The sequence below is a fragment of the Electrona antarctica genome, assembly GCF_951216825.1.
Source record: "Electrona antarctica genome assembly, chromosome: 5".
Taxonomy (NCBI): domain Eukaryota; kingdom Metazoa; phylum Chordata; class Actinopteri; order Myctophiformes; family Myctophidae; genus Electrona; species Electrona antarctica.
In genome coordinates this window covers 19433956-19451919 of record NC_136810.1, presented here as the reverse complement: position 1 = coordinate 19451919, position 17964 = coordinate 19433956, and the positions used below count along the sequence as shown (strand labels likewise).

The window sequence follows — 17964 nt, the reverse complement described above, 5'->3', positions numbered from 1 at the left end:
TCTTCATGACTGAAACATCTCCTGAGATCGATTCAGATCGATCTTATTTATCTGTGTTTTTACAAGATGTCACATCAGTAGTATTTCTAATACCTGCCCAATACATCTTGGCTGATGTGGGCAAAGCCTAGACTATAGGCGATTTCACTAGATTTTTAGGCTATAGTTGATTGTTTATTAATGTTGAGTTTTTAAAAGTCTAATAAATAAATCTGTAGAATTATATATTGTGCCCATTTAAAGAACAACTCAGATTGAGAATCAGAACTCTTATGATATGCTCATTTGTGGATGTCATTATGGCATGAACAATAAGTTGAAGGGTACATTTAGCAGATAATCATGCATAATTTAACATTATTTACTTTTTCATATAGCAATTGACAATTTCAAACTGCAAAACATACACAGGCTCTATAGAGGTCTTCCGAAATGCATAGATGTCCATGCATTTCAGAATGCATAACCCCAAAACACACGCCTTAAAGCGTGTCCCTTATTCCAAGATCTCAAAGGTGGCAACCCTAACTGCTTACCTACCTACCGTCTATCTCTCTCTCTCTCTCTCTCTCTCTCTCTCTCTCTCTCTCTCTCTCTCCCTAAAATACAACCAGCAGACATCAAACCATGAATTTGTAGTAGTAGTGTGTACAAGTTGTACCTCGCTGTCATTATCCATACTTTTACCATTTAAATACGTGTAAAGGAAGATGGGACTGACCTTTCTAAAGTTCCTAACTTCCTGGTCTACTGGCCAAACACAGCAGATCCGCAATTCACCCTTTGTCAGCCTTCTGATTGGTCCCTGACTGACTAACCAGAAGGCTCTTTCTGCCTTGTTCCACCCTGGTTCCGCCATGTTTATGTTGAATTTGCTATAACATCATTTTTGGAAACTGAAAACAATGATATGCCCACTTTGCCCATTCACCATGCTGCGCCTGTGATGTTCCTTTTTACTGACACCAAGTTTAAAATACGAATTTAACGCACAGAATATCAATACGAAGCAACTGAAAAACATGTTATTTCAATGGTAGTGGAAGGAGAGAAAGGATTTTTGTCCAACCACGAAGAGATGGGTCCGAAGAGGGGCACAACCATGGGCGGGACTTGACAAAGGGATGCCTAGATGGACAGCAACTACGATGCAAAATCACACCATCAGAGTTTCTTTTTTATACGTAGGCAAACGGCATTGTCTTCAATAATACTGTCAAATGGCATTTAGAAGGACAGTGTATTCAGACAGTAAAAGAAACTATTGAAAATATCAGGAAAACATCATAAAATATGATAACTCTTAATCTCTCTCTCTCTCTCTCAGGTGTGTATCGTCATGACAACTAAGCCTCCTCCCCTAATGAAGAAGCACAGTCAGTCAGACCTGATCAGTCGATTGAAGACCAGGAAGATCCTGGGAGTAGGGGGAGAGGACGATGACGGAGAGGTTCACCGCTCAAAGGTCAGAGGTCAACTCACAGCCGCAAACTTAAACATGTCGGTTTAAGTTTTTTTGTAAATGAACGGCCTACCCCTGGAGTCTACATACAAACACACTATTAGTGCATCTATTCTATTAACTCCTTGACACTCTGGAACTCCATCCCTGATGATGTCACGTGATGACACAAGGCATGACTATAGTAAATGCGACCTGCGGTCAAAAAAATAAAATAGTGTACACGACCAATAACGCATCATCTACCCGTATCGTATGTATCTAAAAATAGCAGCGAACAATCACAAGGGCATTACCTGACCATGGATTACGTCAAGGGCGTGCAATATGACTACGGTGCACATTCCACTTCAAATCATATTATTATCTAACTGATTATTCATCCTGAAAGCTAGCTTCTCTAAGCAGCCACCATACCAAGCTGAGAGAACCACATGTGTGCTGGAGGCAAATCCTCAGACTTCCATTATTTTACATTGATCTTCCTATACCCACCATTAGCGTTGTATGAATCCGGTCAGCATTGCACTGTTGTTTTTGGCAGCAAATTTAGCTTTTAGTTTTAGTCATAGTCTCTTGAATAGTTTTAATTTAGTTTTAGTCACATTTTAGTCACCTGGAATGTTTTAGTCTTAGTGTTGGTCTATTTTTAGTCGACTAAATATCATAAGATTTTAGTCTACTAAATCTACAGGTGATTTAGTCGGAAAAAAATGTATTTTGGCGGGCCTTGATGCCGTCGTATAATGACTGTTTTTTATCACTTGCTGAAAATAGCCGATCTACAAGCCCACAACGCGTCGCGTCGCATCACGACGCATTGTGGGTAGATCGTCTATTTTCAGCATGCAACTAATTGTAAAATTATTTATACTGGATCTCTTGTCCAATAGTCCCTTCCTAACATTTTAGTCTAGTTTTTATTTGTTGACGAAATTGTCAGTATATTTAGTCTTAGTTTTAGTCATCATAGCTTAGTTTTCATGTAGTTTCCATTTAGTTTTCCTCAGTGAAAAAAAGGTAGTCGACGGATATTTTTCGTCTTGGTTTTAGTCGACAAAAACAACACTGCAGCATTGGAACAGACACATTTTATTTAATTTTTAATATGTCCATATAGAATCTCAGTTTATTAGAACATCTTAGGGGGACAGAGCATAGAGTTATATGGGACAGCGCCCTCTATGGGTCGTCTGTCAGACTACAGATGGACTATTCAAATATATTTACAAATCTCGTGAGTGTGTTGCTGTTGGATAGAGAAAAGTAGATTCTCCTGATTTGTCTCGCTAGAAAAAAACAAACATTTTAATATGAACATCTTGGAAATATTGTGTGGCTTGTGATGATTCAGTGACCATGGGGACTAAAGAATGGTTCAGAGCTGTGTTCACATTTCATTCTCCCATTGGAATAAATAGACTCCAAATCCTCCGGTCCTTCTAATAATAATCTGTCCGTCCACTCCATGATACGGGAAGTAAACCGGAGATCGTGTGTCTCGCTTTCCCGTCTTGGGTGACGGTGACAATGTTATGTTGACATGGGGGTGCATATCGTCTCTGTCCGGTGGAAACTGTTACTTTTCAGGAAATGTCAAAACAAAAGAGAACAACCTGTGTTCACTTTCACTTAAAAAATAAGTAATTGGCAACGTGTTCCGAAGGGGTAACGAATAACAATATGTTAACAATAGTAGGAAGGGCTTCTGTGTGGCTTCCTGCCTCTCGCTCTCTGTTTACAACTCAGGACATTATTATTGGGCGAGCTAGGAAGAGAATACATGTTATCTCCTCTCTCTCTCTCTGGGTGACTGCCACTCCTCCCCATTGACTCTCAGCAGAGCAGCGCCTCCACAGAGCTATGTTTTCAGTCCACTCATGTACTCCCTCTATACCCCCAACTGTGTGGCTTGACATCACTCATCACCTGAGACCACGAGGCAGCGTATAGAGCTGGACCGAGCTGGAGAAGTGGTGTGAAAACAGTACACAGCTGAAAACAGTACCTAGAAAAGTATTTAGAAAACGTTATATAAATCGGATTATAACAATGTTTCCTTTTAAAACTTGAATAAAGATTTTTTTTCTCCTTCTGCTCTCATCTCTCCTCTCATGTCTCCTCATCTCTCCTCTCATGCCTCCTCTCATGTCTCCTCTCATCTCACCACCCCTCCTTCGCTCATGTCCTCATCTCTCCTCCCCTCCTCTCCTCTCTCTTTGCCAACTCTCCTCCCCTAATCCTCTTCTCCTCTGGTCTCCTGTCTCATCCTGTCTTTTCTCTCTTCCCCTCCCACAGCCCCCTCCTCCTCCTCTTCTCCTCTGGTCTCCTGTCTCATCCTTTCTTTTCTCTCTTCCCCTCCCACAGCCCCTCCTCCTCTTCTCCTCTGGTCTCCTGTCTCATCCTTTCTTTTCCCTCTTCCCCTCCCACAGCCCCCTCCTCCTCCTCTTCTCCTCTGGTCTCCTGTCTCATCCTTTCTTTTCTCTCTTCCCCTCCCACAGCCCCTCCTCCTCTTCTCCTCTGGTCTCCTGTCTCATCCTTTCTTTTCCCTCTTCCCCTCCCACAGCCCCCTCCTCCTCCTCTTCTCCTCTGGTCTCCTGTCTCATCCTTTCTTTTCTCTCTTCCCCTCCCACAGCCCCTCCTCCTCCTCTTCTCCTCTGGTCTCCTGTCTCATCCTTTCTTTTCTCTCTTCCCCTCCCACAGCCCCTCCTCCTCCTCTTCTCCTCTGGTCTCCTGTCTCATCCTTTCTTTTCTCTCTTCCCCTCCCACAGCCCCTCCTCCTCCTCTTCTCCTCTGGTCTCCTGTCTCATCCTTTCTTTTCTCTCTTCCCCTCCCACAGCCCCTCCTCCTCCTCTTCTCCTCTGGTCTCCTGTCTCATCCTTTCTTTTCTCTCTTCCCCTCCCACAGCCCCCTCCTCCTCCCCTCTCCTATTCTCCTCTCCTCTCCTGTCTCATCCTTTCTTTCTTCTCTTCCCCTCCCACAGCTCCCTCCTCTCCTCTCCTCTCCCGTCTCCGCTCCTGTGTCTCCCTGGTACCTGTCCGATGCTTCTCACAGAGCTCATGCATATTCATGAATATTCATGAGCATTTGTAAATATTCATATCACCTGGGGAGACTGTAAAAATGTACATCATCGGATCAAAGTGATTCTTAACAATATCACACAAGAGATCAGAGGTGCGTGCGTGCGTGCGTGCGTGCGTGCGTGCGTGCGTGTGTGCACGTGCGGCCGTGCGTGCATGCTATACTCCGTGGTCCATTTGTGTTCCTGGACTCAGTAAAATGTTGTGTGGTCTATCAGATCAGTAAAATGTGTGGTCTATCAGATCAGTAAAATGTGTGGTCTATCAGATCAGTAAAATGTGTGGTCTATCAGATCAGTAAAATGTTGTGTGGTCTATCAGATCAGTAAAATGTTGTGTGGTCTTGCAGATCCGATCAGTAATCTGTTTTGTGATCTTGCAGATCAGTCAGATGTTGGGGAATGAGATCAAGTTTGCAGTTCGAGAACCCATCGGTCTGAGGTGAGCAGAACACTGATTGGACCACTCATCTGTCAATCATTTTGTCTTACTGACATTAAGGGCAGTAAGTGTTTTAGCTAATAAGAATAATAACATTGGTTTGTTTGTGTAGGTTGTGGATTCTCATCTCTGATTGGTTCATATCGTATCATTGGTTTGTTTGTGTAGGTTGTGGATTCTCATCTCTGATTGGTTCATATCGTATCATTGGTTTGTTTGTGTAGGTTGTGGATTCTCATCTCTGATTGGTTCATATCGTATCATTGGTTTGTTTGTGTAGGTTGTGGATTCTCATCTCTGCGCTGGCGTTCACAGGCATGTCTGTTTTGGTGAGTGTTTTTAAACTATACAAACTAGTTAAGAGATAGTTAACCGAGTCTTAGCATTAACTATACCTAAAATAGTTGAGAGTTAACTAAATGTTAACCCATTAACCCTTTTAGACCTGAGGACGATGCTACAAAGGCCTTCTAAATGCTAACAGTTTTCAGAAAAACCCATGTTTCTATATCGGTCGTTCTCAAACATTTTCATGTCAAGGACCCCAAAAATATATGTAATTGGCCTCCGACCCCCACCTGAAAATATGTTGTTCCAGGGACCCCCCCCCCCCCCCCAGAAGCAAAGATTTGAGTTAACTGAATCTGAAAGAATATATATTCAAAGATTTGCGCCACATTTTCTCGATTTTTCAAAAATAGCTAAATAGCTAAAGTATAACATAATGCTTAAAACACCAAAAGGGGTTCCCATCCAGAATACGTAGGTTAAAACCAGAAAGCATCTGTGTCAGACTCATTTTAGATTTTAGCCATATCGTGTCCAAAGCTTTTCATGATCCAAATTCAAAAATAGCAAAAGTAGCAGATCTACAAGCTCAAAGTGACGTGTTGCGAGTTTGTGGATATGCTACTTTTGGTGCTTTTGTGTAACGCTGTAGTATGATTAAGTCGGGCGTTAATTTACAAAACTAAAACGTTAAAATATGGACATAAGAGGTTTCTGCCCGACAGCAACGATTGGCATTTTCGAAAATTGTCATTATTTTTATTTTATTTTATGATTCAAAGTTGTATTTCTTTTTCAGTTTAGGCACAAAGGAATGACTGAGAATGTACATAAAAGAATCATACAAACAATTAAGACAACAAATGAAACAAAACTTGACAAGAAAAAATACAATACACTACACTACACTACCAAACCTTTACAGAAAAGACACTACACTACACTACACTACACTACACTACCAAACCTTTACAGAAAAGACACTACACTACACTACACTACACTACACTACACTACACTACACTACACTACCAAACCTTTACAGAAAAGACACTACACTACACTACACTACACTACACTACACTACACTACCAAACCTTTACAGAAAAGACACTACACTACACTACACTACAATACACTACACTACACTACACTACACTACACTACACTACACTACCAAACCTTTACAGAAAAGACACTACACTACACTACACTACAATACACTACACTACACTACCAAACCTTTACAGAAAAGACACTACACTACACTACACTACACTACACTACACTACACTACAAGCGTCGCAGTCCCGTCGCAGTCCCGCCCCCTACCCTGGACCAGGAAATGATTCTCCGTTCATTTTCCTCATAGACATTTCAGAAAGTATTTATTTAAAGACGTTTACGCCGCGGACAAAGCCAACTGGAGTCGTGACAAATCATGATAACAAACAAAAAAATTTGGGCCGAACAAATAATTAGAAAGAAGAAAAAAAACGGCAGGTTACAACACTTTTTTTGTTGTTTTTCTTCTTTGTAATTATTTGTTTGGTCCAAAATATTGTTTGTGAGTTGTCACGACTCGAGTTGGCTTTGTCCACGGCGTAACCGTCTTTAAATAAATACTTTAAGAAATGTCTATGGGAAAAATGCATTGGGATTCATTTCCTGGTCCATGGTAGGGGGCGGGACTGCGACGCTCTATACACTACACTACCAAACCTTTACAGAAAAGACACTACACTACACTACACTACACTACACTACACTACACTACACTACACTACCAAACCTTTACAGAAAAGACACTACACTACACTACCAAACCTTTACAGAAAAGACACTACACTACACTACCAAACCTTTACAGAAAAGACACTACACTACACTACCAAACCTTTACAGAAAAGACACTACACTACACTACCAAACCTTTACAGAAAAGACACTACACTACACTACCAAACCTTTACAGAAAAGATAATACAGTATAGAAAACATTTTTAGAATCTGCCTCAGGACCTAACCCCCCACCCCCGTTTGGATATTGACAGTTGAAAGTGATGGACACATAAATCGCCTGCAGGCAGATGGAGTTTAGACAAACATGGAGACATGGTGTGTGTGTGTTTCAGGCGCTGCTGTTCCCCCGCCAGCTGTACGAGGTCATCTTTGATGAGCAACTGACATCAGCCAACCTCCCCATCCGCCTCTATGGAGGAGCACTGCTGAGTGAGTCCTCCTCACAACTATACGAATACACCGCGCGCACACACACACACACACACACACACACACACACACACCCCTATATACATTTATATATATTTAGTCACATCATCTGTTTAGAGGTGCAAAGCTCTCAGTGCTTTCACTTTGTTTGCGCTCGCAACCCCCCCCCCCCCCCCCCCTCCTCCTGAGTCCTGACACATAGCAGATTCTCATCATTTCAGAGACATGCTGTGGGTTGGTCTTGAGAGACGTGAAGTCCATGTTTAAGGTCTTCTGAGTTCTCTTCTTGCTTAAAACCATGCTGCAGCGATGGTTTGATGATGTAGCCAACACTTCTATCTCATGCAAGTCACTGTTGTCAGTCGCGCTCCAAAATGTGAACATGCTGGGTTCCATTAATGGTCCTTAAATCAGCCAAATGTGCTACAATAGTGCTCCAGACATCCCCAAAACAAACTGCTCAGCAGTGTTGTTTTTGGCAGCAAATTTAGGTTTTAGTTTTAGTCATAGTCTCTTGAATAGTTTTCATTTGGTTTCAGTCACATTTTACTCACCTGGAATGTTTTAGTGTTATATAGACTAGTTTTAGTAGACTAAATGTCATAAGACTTTAGTCGACTAAATCTACAGTTGATTTAGTCGACTAAAATGTATTTTGGCGGGACTTGATGCCGTCATAATGGTTGATTTTATACTTGCTGAAAATAGCCGATCTACAAGCTCACAATGTGTCGCGAGCTTGTAGATCTGCTATTTTCGGCATGCAAAATGGCTTTTCTTTTACTTATACTGGTATCTCTTGTCCACTAGTCCCTTCCTAACATTTTTCTCTAGTTTTTATTTGACGACTAAATTGTCAACATATTTAGTCTTAGTTTTAGTCATCATAGCTTAGTTTTCATTTAGTTTCCATTTAGTTTTCGTCAGTGAAAAAAGGTAGTCGACGAACATTTTTCGTCTTGGGTTTTAGTCGACGAAAACGACACTGCTGGGTCAGGCTACTACTTGGCCTTCCGGTGCCTACAACTCACCTCACCCCTGCTCATTTTGCTAGGTTGAGCCAACTCACCTCACCCCTGCTCATTCTGCTAGGTTGGCATGGCTCAGAGTAGAAGGACAGAGTACAGCAACTTGCAATGGGCTTGGTCTACAAGATTCGCTACACAACAAAGACACCCATGTTCCTGTCAACCTACTTCCAAAACGTCAATGCCGTCAGCGCCACACTAATCACGTTCAACCCAGATTTGGCTCAAACAAGGCGTTAAATTTGTTCTCCTATGAGGATAACTACATTTTCAATGGGCTCTAACTACTGAACAGATGGACGGATTTACGAGCTTTTTTTTTTCCAGTGAAGATTAACATTCTGTGACTAGGAAGGACTACATCTGTGACGTAAATATGGGAAAAATGCCTGGCACCTGGGCTATTTTGGTTAAACCATTTAGTACAGAGGCCGGTTCTAAAAACGCCTTCCGTTTTCTTTATGACCAGTAGGTCTATTCCAGCTGTATGTCTGTCCTTCCCTCCCTTCCTCCCTTGTAGGTGGTTAACCCTTTTAGACCTGACATCGACATTTTAAAAATGTCCTGACAGTTTTCTGAAATACCGATGTTTCTATATCAGTGGTGCTCAATATTTCATGTCAAGGACCCCCAGAATTATCTGTATTTGGCCCCCATCTAAAAATATGTTGTTCCAGTGACCCCCCCCCCTTTAGCTATTTTTCAATAGCTAAAGTATGAGAAAAGACTTTAGCCCCAGCACACCAGGTTCAAACAAAATCCTTCTAGGTGCAAGGCTCGAAGATATAAGTCGAGGTGAAGAAAATGCCAGCACTCATTGTATGTCCTTTTACATGATTTTATTTACCTCTGAGACTGAAAACGTACGAGTTTCGGCCTGTATGGCTTTCCTCAGCGTTTGTCAAACGCTGAGGAAGGCCATACAGGCCGAAACATAACATGACATAATGCTTAAAACACCAAAAGGTGTTCCCGCCCAGAATGGATTAAGACATTTCAAACCAAATGAAAACAATTCTTTTGTGTATTATTCCCATGCTGCTGTGCATCTTCTGGTGACACAAATAGCAGATTAAGACTTAAGCAGGGACACAGGTGTGTGTGTGTGTGTGTGTGTGTGTGTGTGTGTGTGTGTGTGTGTGTGTGTGTGTGTATGTGTATGTGTATGTGTGTGTGTGTGTGTGTGTGTGTGTGTGTGTGTGTGTGTGTGTGTGTGTGTGTGTGTGGGGCGCGCGCACGGCTTAAGAAAGGACACAGCCTTCATTATGTAGCAGTGTGTCTCCTTATTTCTAAATGTCAGCTGGATTGTGGCGGATTAGCGAGCCGATCTGGTAACTTCTGACAAGACGGGTGCAAAGGTGGTATTGATGGCTTGGTCTCCATGGAAACCCTTTCTCCATCCCACGCACGGGGAGCACACGAGGACTGATGTTTTTTAGTGCACGAGTCGGGTGGAAACCTTGTAATGCATGTCCAGAACTGTTACTATACACACACACACACACACACACACACACACACACTTAAAGGAGCACTTTATCCACTTTCAACCTTATCTTATCTTGGTCGTCTCTAATGCTCATTATAATATGGCACCATTTCTGTCTCTCTCTGGCCCTCATTTGTCACCCGAGAAACAGGCGTATACGCCGAGATCTCTGTCACTTTCCGGATTTATCAAACTATCGCGACTCTCGTCTGGTTTCAGGTCATGTGGGCTTTGGCTACAACAGTTTGTTTTCCATCGTAGACATGCTGTGCAGCTTTGTCTAACAATCTGACTGGCATCTAGACACGTGTATCCACTACAAAATGTATATCTAACACACTAATAAATAATCCCTGTGAAAATATAACATTTTATAAAGGAATACATTGTAGGAGAAAACTATCGCACACCTAGCAATCAGGCGTATGCACAGGTGCGTAGGCCAGTGGACATCAATGAAAGCAATAAGGTACACCCGCACACTGTGTATCTGCTCGGCACAAGAGTATTGTCTTATTTAATAATGAATTATTAAATAAGACAATACTAAGACAATACTCTTGTGCCGAGCAGAGTAAAGGAATACCTTGACATGCACGTCTATTTTATTTCCCAGTGTCAATGTCAAGCAATTATTTATTTTTTGTAACGGAAAGGCCTTGTGCACTCCTACAAGGCCAGGTGCGTCGGAGCCGGCAACCAAATGCGAATCATGAGAAGAAAAGGGTCCCAAACACTGTCTTTCACTTATAACGACCTTCATCAGGTATCCAGGTATACCTGATGAAGGTAATTTAGACCGAAACGTTGTCATCTAATAAAACTACTGCTCTATAAGTGAAAGACAGTGTGCGGGACCCTTTTCTTCTCAATGTCAAGCAATTAAAATCAAGCGATGAAAACAATTTTAACATGGCCTATAGAGCGCCGAAGTCCCCTCGATTCTCCTGGTTCACGGAAGTCATTTCTCTATGGAGAATAACATGGGCTCATCTTAAAATCGTTTCATATAAGCGCTGTGGTCCATAAATAAACAAGCTGTCTCGGCGTTATTGTCTGGGAGGTGTCTCTGTATCGTTTACGACAGTCAGTCACTCATATAATGATACAGTCTGTTTCTAGCGAAAATTTAACTAATTCAGTAGCAGTAACAATAGCGTTTTGATTCTTCACATCCATATGAGTGAAGTGGACTGGATGATTTGTTTATTTTTCAAACAGTTATTATATGAGGCGATCTAAAATCCCCCTATGGGGATTTACAATGCAAATAAAAAGTACATGAACCTGTGGATTTGCGCCCTCTACCGATATTGACGTCAGACTTCGGTGCTAAGTTGGGTGCTTAATCATTCACTTCACCCATTTATCACTTTTTTGCCTGGGAATTCTTCAAAATAAAGGCACCAGAGTACCAGCAGATATGGCAGATTTTACTCTGAAAGTTCCCCCCCCCCCCTTCCGTTCCCCACCAAAACCGGGAGGCATAATCTTCCGTTCTTACCTCGCACTGGTCACGCTAAAGTCTCTCTAGAAGCGTTAATATTCCAAATGAGAGGCATGCTGAAGTCAGAGATGAAGACGGAACATTGTTCCATCTGGTCAAAACCATGGAGAGCTCCCTAGATTAGGAGTTACGAGCCATTCTTTTGGAGCCGTAAACAAGGAAGTGAATGGCAGCGCGCATGCGTGAAACACAAGGAGTACACTGCAGAAGGAGAGGCAAAATAATAAATAAACGTTTGTTTATTTATTTTATTTTTTATATATATCAATAGAAAAGACCAAAGGATGCCTATACACGTCCTTAGCGCCCCATGGTTTTGATTCTAAAGACGTGTATACTGTACATGTTAGGGCATTCACTTCTAGTCATTTTTACTAGTTGACTAGTTGCCTAGTTTACTAGTCGACTAGTTGTAAATATTTATTTAAAAAGAAAAATATATATAGGTAGTTAAACTTAACTACCTATTTATTTATTTATTTATTTATTTATTTATTTACTAGTTGACTAGTTGCTTAATGCCGTAATACACGTTCAACAATGGAAACAAGTCCCCATAGACGTTTAGGCTCTGCCAGGCCAATAGGCATGGCAAAAGATTATGTTTTCGCCCCCTGTCCGTCCGTGTGTCCGTCGTTGGCTCAGTCGCTACGAATCGCACTGCTCCAGTAATGGGTTAAATGAATATTACAAAAACGTATTCCCTTTGTGATAATGTGAGGCTGTACTCACTGCTTGGCAAAAGATTATACCGTTAATCCCTCTGGCAAAACACTAATCGGACTGCAGTTTGCCAAAATGCACACACAGTTGAAAACGATGACTTGCATGAGATGGAAGTGACAGCCAAAGTTGACAACGGTGACTTGCACGGTTGAGATAGAAGTGTTAGCCACAACCTCAAACCTGCTCGCTGCAGCATGTTTTTAAGCGAGAGGGGAACTCTGAATACCTAAAAATGGACTTCACGCCTCTCACAACCAACCCACGGCTCTGAAATGATGAGAATCTGAGAAACTTTCCATGTCGAAGTTGCTTTGTTTTTGTCGTAAAATCTGGCCGTTTTGAGTGTATTTAAGGGAGTGTTATTTAAAATGACACTCTGTTTCAGCCATCAGATTTATCAAGCCTCAGACCTTTTGTACGCTGGGATTGGCTGTATATGATAGTTTGATATATCACACGTGGACGTGCTCATAAGTATGGTCTCGAGGCTGGTTTCTACGTTCCATGTATAAATGACGGCTTCTGTGTCTCAAAGGAGGCCTGTGGACAGTTCAGAAACCTGCCTACCAGTCAGTGTTGTTTTTGGCAGCAAATTTTGATTTTAGTTTTAGTCATAGTCGTTGGAATAAAACTTAATTTAGTTTTAGTCACATTTTAGTCACCTGGAATGTTTTAGTGTTAGTCTAGTTTTACTCGACTAAATGTCATAAGATTTTAGTCGACTAAATCTACAGTTGATTTAGTCGACTAAAATTTGTTTTGGTGGGCTTTGATGCCGTCGTAATGACAGATTTTACACTTGCTGGAAATAGCTTGTATATCTGCTATTTTCAGCATGCAACCAAGTGTAAAATGACATACTGGATCTCTTGTCCACTAGTCCCTTCCTAACATTTTAGTCTAGTTTTTATTTGTTGACGAAATTGTCAATATATTTAGTCTTACTTACTTTTAGTCATCATGGCTTAGTTTCCATGTAGTTTTTGTCAGTGGAAAAAGGTAGTCGACAAACACTTCATCTTAGTTTTAATCGACGAAAACAACACTGCTACCAGTGACATCACCGATGGGGAATCAAAGCTGATAGAAACTGCAGGCTTTCTCTTTCTGGTCAGTTTAGCATGCTATAATTAGAAGCTGTTGTTCTCACAAATGTAAGAAGAAAATGACCAAACCTGCCTATACTGATGATGTTACTGGTAGGCGGGTTTCTGAACTGTCCACAGCTGTCCTCTGAGACACTGGGTGAAAAATGGTCCTAAACGATTGGGTCAAATGCACACATCGCTTCATAATTTTTTTTGTATAATTATTTGATTGAATTTAATTTTATATTTTTTGAGAGGGCATTTTGGGCATCAGGATAAAGGGGACGGTGTCGTTTATCCTGTATCCTGAATGAGTTCTCTCTCCTGATTGGATCAAATTGGTATCCCAACCTCAAAATGCATTTTCTGTTGAAGAGATGGGGAGACTCCTGTTACTGAACACACTTTTTATAGCAATGATTAGTATCACAATATGGTTATTTAACACTTATTTTAACAATGGATTATCACTTCAATTTGATGTAACTGTTTTAGACATGCATGGTTTCCACCTGATGGTGGCAATTATGCAAATAAAGGTGACGTGCCAAGTTTTCTGAAAAACCTAGGTTTCTATATCAGTGGTGCTCAAACTATGTCATGTCAAGGAGCGCCAGAATTATCTGTATTTGGCCACCGACCCCCCCCCCCCCCCCCCCCCCCATCTGAAAATATGTTGTTCCAGGGACTGCCCCAGAAAATAAAATGAGTTAAAAAATGGTCGCTCTGAAAGAATACATATATTCAAAGATTTGCACCACATTTTCACGATTTTTCAAAAATAGCAGATCTACAAGCTCGTAGCGCGGCACTCTGAGCTTGTAGATCTGCTATTTTTCAATAGCTAAAGTATAATTTAACAAGAGCGTGTAACTAACTACATTGGATCCATTTGAACACATGCTCTTTTCCTGCGAAGCAACTGTTTCAGACATACAAGGTTTCCACCCGACGGTGGCAATTAAATGGTAAATAAAGGTGACTTGCCATTTACTCACCCACTCGTGACCCCTGACCTCCGATCTCTGACCTTTCAGGCCTGGCCCTCATCTTGTGGAATGGAGTTTACTCGGCAGAGAAGGTGGTGTTACAGTGGACCCTGCTGTCTGAAGCCTGTTACTGCACTGTCCAGATTATAGGTGTGTTTTATTTACTTTATCCCTGCTGTTTTAAAAGGATCCCTGGCTAATGAGACAAATATGCCTTAAAACATTATACTTGCCCTCTACAACTAAGATATACAAATAAAAACACCTTTTTAAATATTTTATTTCTTTCATAAAAAGAGAATCTTTCAGTCAATAGGAACTGCTCCCGTCGCAAGTTGATGATGTCATGTGTCCATGTGTGATCCAGCCCTATGGAATGTATGTGCTAATACAAAGTATTTAAAATATTGCTTTGATGCTCATATTATCCTTATGAAGTACTAAGTTGTTTTATAACTTAGTACGACCTACCGTCGCACTAAAATTGTGTTGCTAATTCAACTTTCGGATTCAAGTGGATAATGTAATAAGAAATAAATAAATCCTGTCACACAACGATGTGGTACCCCTGTAGCAACCCCACCTGTTGAAGACCCATGGGATACTAAGGTGGTTGCACACTGGACGCGTGTTTTGGAAAACCGATGGAGAAACGCCGCTAAAAATCTGATCTCAGATAGGCTTCTAATTTCTGAATCTGAGACCAAAAACATGTAAGAGTAAGCACTTACAAATATCATTATTGTTCAAAGAGTACTACTACTACTACTACTTATGGAACCAAATGGATTAAATCTGTTAGGATCCTTTTGGATCTTATTTGTACACTCACAGTTACAGACCTGTGAGGGTCCATTTGGTTCTCATTTGTACACTCTCACAGTTACAGACTTTGGGCCAAACATTGAGAAATGGTGAATTAGCTTGTTGGAACAAAGCATTTTATTTTTAAGTGTTAAATTACTCTATATTCTGATAGCACTGTGATAGTAACAATAGACTATAGCAATGATTAAACACGTGGAATTGGAAGTGATGACGTAAAGACATGAGGAGACAAATTTAGAACTGGAATACTATCTGAAAATGTATGTTCAGGGGCACGGTGGCACAGTCGGTAGTGCTGTCGCCTCACAGCTAGAAGGTCCTGGGTTCGATTCCCGCTGGCGACGCTGTGGGTGCTGGCGGTGTGTTCTCTCCTCCGCGTCATCAGTGCCTATACCCGAGGCAGGGTTGGTGAAAGGGCCTTTCTGTGTGGAGTTTGCATGTTCTCCCCGTGTCCCCTAGGGTAGTTACCCTCACAAAAAACATGCAGTAATCCTGGTCTCTAAACTGCCTCCCCCTGGCCAGCCGGGGCGCCTGATGGAGGGGAAAGGAACTGGTTGGAATAACGTGTTCCTTCCACGCGCTACGTCCAACCAGGGAAACTCCCCCCTGTCAGGTGTAAAGGAGCAACTTGGACACTCATGCATGAAGGAAGCATGAGTTCAAGTCCGTTGCTTTCCCCAGGTTGGCGGAGGGTCTGTAGAGCCCAGGATCACATTAGATAATTGACACAGGGGTGAAAAATGGGTTACAAAATCGTGGGATAAAAAATGAAAAAAAATAAAATGTATGTGACCTGTTATACTGAACCAACATCCTATAGCAATGATTGCAGAATTGCTTTTACTGTTTAAAGTAAAACGTTTTGTTTTAATCCAAACAATCACTTACCCCAACTACCTTTAACATTTTGAAAAGGGGTTTATTTTATGTGTTCTATTTTACTTTTGCAGTGTCTTGGAATGCTTTTGTTTTTCAAAGCTGCTAGTTGTTTGAAGACTCATCCACCATCACCTCTATTCATTTTGCTGTGTTAACGTTGCCCTCTAGTGGTCACGGAGTCAAGCTTTGCATGTTTGGTGACACATGATTACTTATAGGATAATAATAATAATAATAATAATAATAATAATAATAAAGGTGTAGTAGTAATAAGAATGTATTGGTTTATTTCATTGCTGTTTTACCCCCTTTTCCTCCCCAATGTAGTTATCAGTCAATTAATCAATCAAAACTTTATTTATATAGCACATTTCATACTGCAAGTGCATCCCAATGTGCTTCACAGATTAAAAACAGAAGGAACATTAAAAACATTTATGGAACAAAAATAAATAAAATGGCTGTTCCATGTTATAGGACCGGAGCCTTTTAGTTTTAGGTATAGCCTTTGGAACTTCTAAGAGACCAGTTCCAGAGGATCTGAGAGGCACACACCCAGGGAGCATTGCAGATAAATAGGCAGGTGCATTTCTTAAAAACCAGCAGAAGGACCTTAAAGTACATTACTTAAAGGGAAACTTGACCCTTTTTGCAAAAAAATACATGTTAATGATGTTTAGAAGATTTAGAACACTTGCCTGTGGGTCTTTATGTGTGTAATGTGTGGTTTTAGATATTTTAGATTTTAGCAGTGAGCCCAGTGTCTCTGATATCATGGACACTGGGCTCACTTCCTGGACTACATGTTGCCTCAGTAAGACAGTCATAGAGACACACGGGGACTACAAATGTCACGCCCCCAAATGAGACAGCGGCCCCACTTCTGGTCCGTTTCAACTGTGTACTGCAGCTGCCAATGCAATCCCTATGAGAGTCATCATAAAATACCCTAATTTCACTGGTTCATTACTGAGGCTATAGCGATTTTTCTTTGTGTTATAATAAAGTGTCCCATATGTTTGATTTGTCCTTTTCAATGTCACATACCTGCCATCTCAATATACATCCTACAATGTACTATAATATACTCCATCAGTTTGTGAAAAGTGCTAGCATTGTAAATCTCAAGTCAAAGTGGTCGCACGGTATATACGTCACGGATGCATCCCTTGAGGTTTTCAATACCCAGATATATTTGTTGTATTTCGTTTTTTATGCTATGTATTTGTTGAAAATGATCTAAACAGCATCTTGCAAGACTATTATTAATACTCATCTGGAGAATTCACTAGGTAGTTGAAAATGTCAGGATGTCACTCTTCCATTTAGCTGGGTTATTTTCCCATGCAACTATTCAGCAAAGTTAATTATACAACAAGTTGACAGCGGTAAAACACACCGTCGGAGCTCCGTGGTAGGTAGAACATATATAGTTGTGACATGTTCAAAATATAGACATGAATAACAAAGTCAGTCGGGATGTATATTGAGAATTCCACTCTTCAAAGTCGGCGCTCGTAGCCTCGTAAAGGCAGTGACGTCCCGTAAAAGCGACAGGTTCTCTGTCTGCCGTCTCCCCTCTGCTCTGTTAACATTATGGGTAACTCATTCAAGTGCTAAATTAAATGAGAAATACATCCTCTATTGAGAAAACAACAATATATGTTGACAAAGACACTTCATACATTTGGAAACGTATTTTTATTCAAATCAATATAGTCTTCAGTTCATTTCATATTATTTTAAAAGTAGGCTAACTACAGTTGAATTTCAATGGACTTCTATGGGCTGGCCTGCAGTATCCGTGCCAACGGACCAGAAGTGGGGACGCTGTCTCATTTTGGGGCGTGAAATTTGTAGTCCCCGTGTGTCTCTATCCCCCTATCCACAAGGAGGAGCAAAGTATTATGGGAAATGTAGTCCA

The 17964-nt window shown here is 41.1% G+C and overlaps 1 protein-coding gene across 1 annotated transcript in view; it reads left to right on the top strand.

Annotated features, from left to right (window-relative positions):
• The window catches only part of tp53i11b (tumor protein p53 inducible protein 11b), a 65615-nt gene that overhangs the window by 44528 nt on the left and 3123 nt on the right, over positions 1-17964 (top strand). Inside the window, exons 2-6 of the mRNA XM_079501942.1 lie at positions 1328-1465; positions 4928-4986; positions 5267-5315; positions 7410-7506; positions 14382-14483. Of these exons, the coding sequence (XP_079358068.1) occupies positions 1340-1465; positions 4928-4986; positions 5267-5315; positions 7410-7506; positions 14382-14483 (433 nt within the window). The 5' untranslated portion in view covers positions 1328-1339. The remainder of the gene's footprint in view (positions 1-1327; positions 1466-4927; positions 4987-5266; positions 5316-7409; positions 7507-14381; positions 14484-17964) is intronic.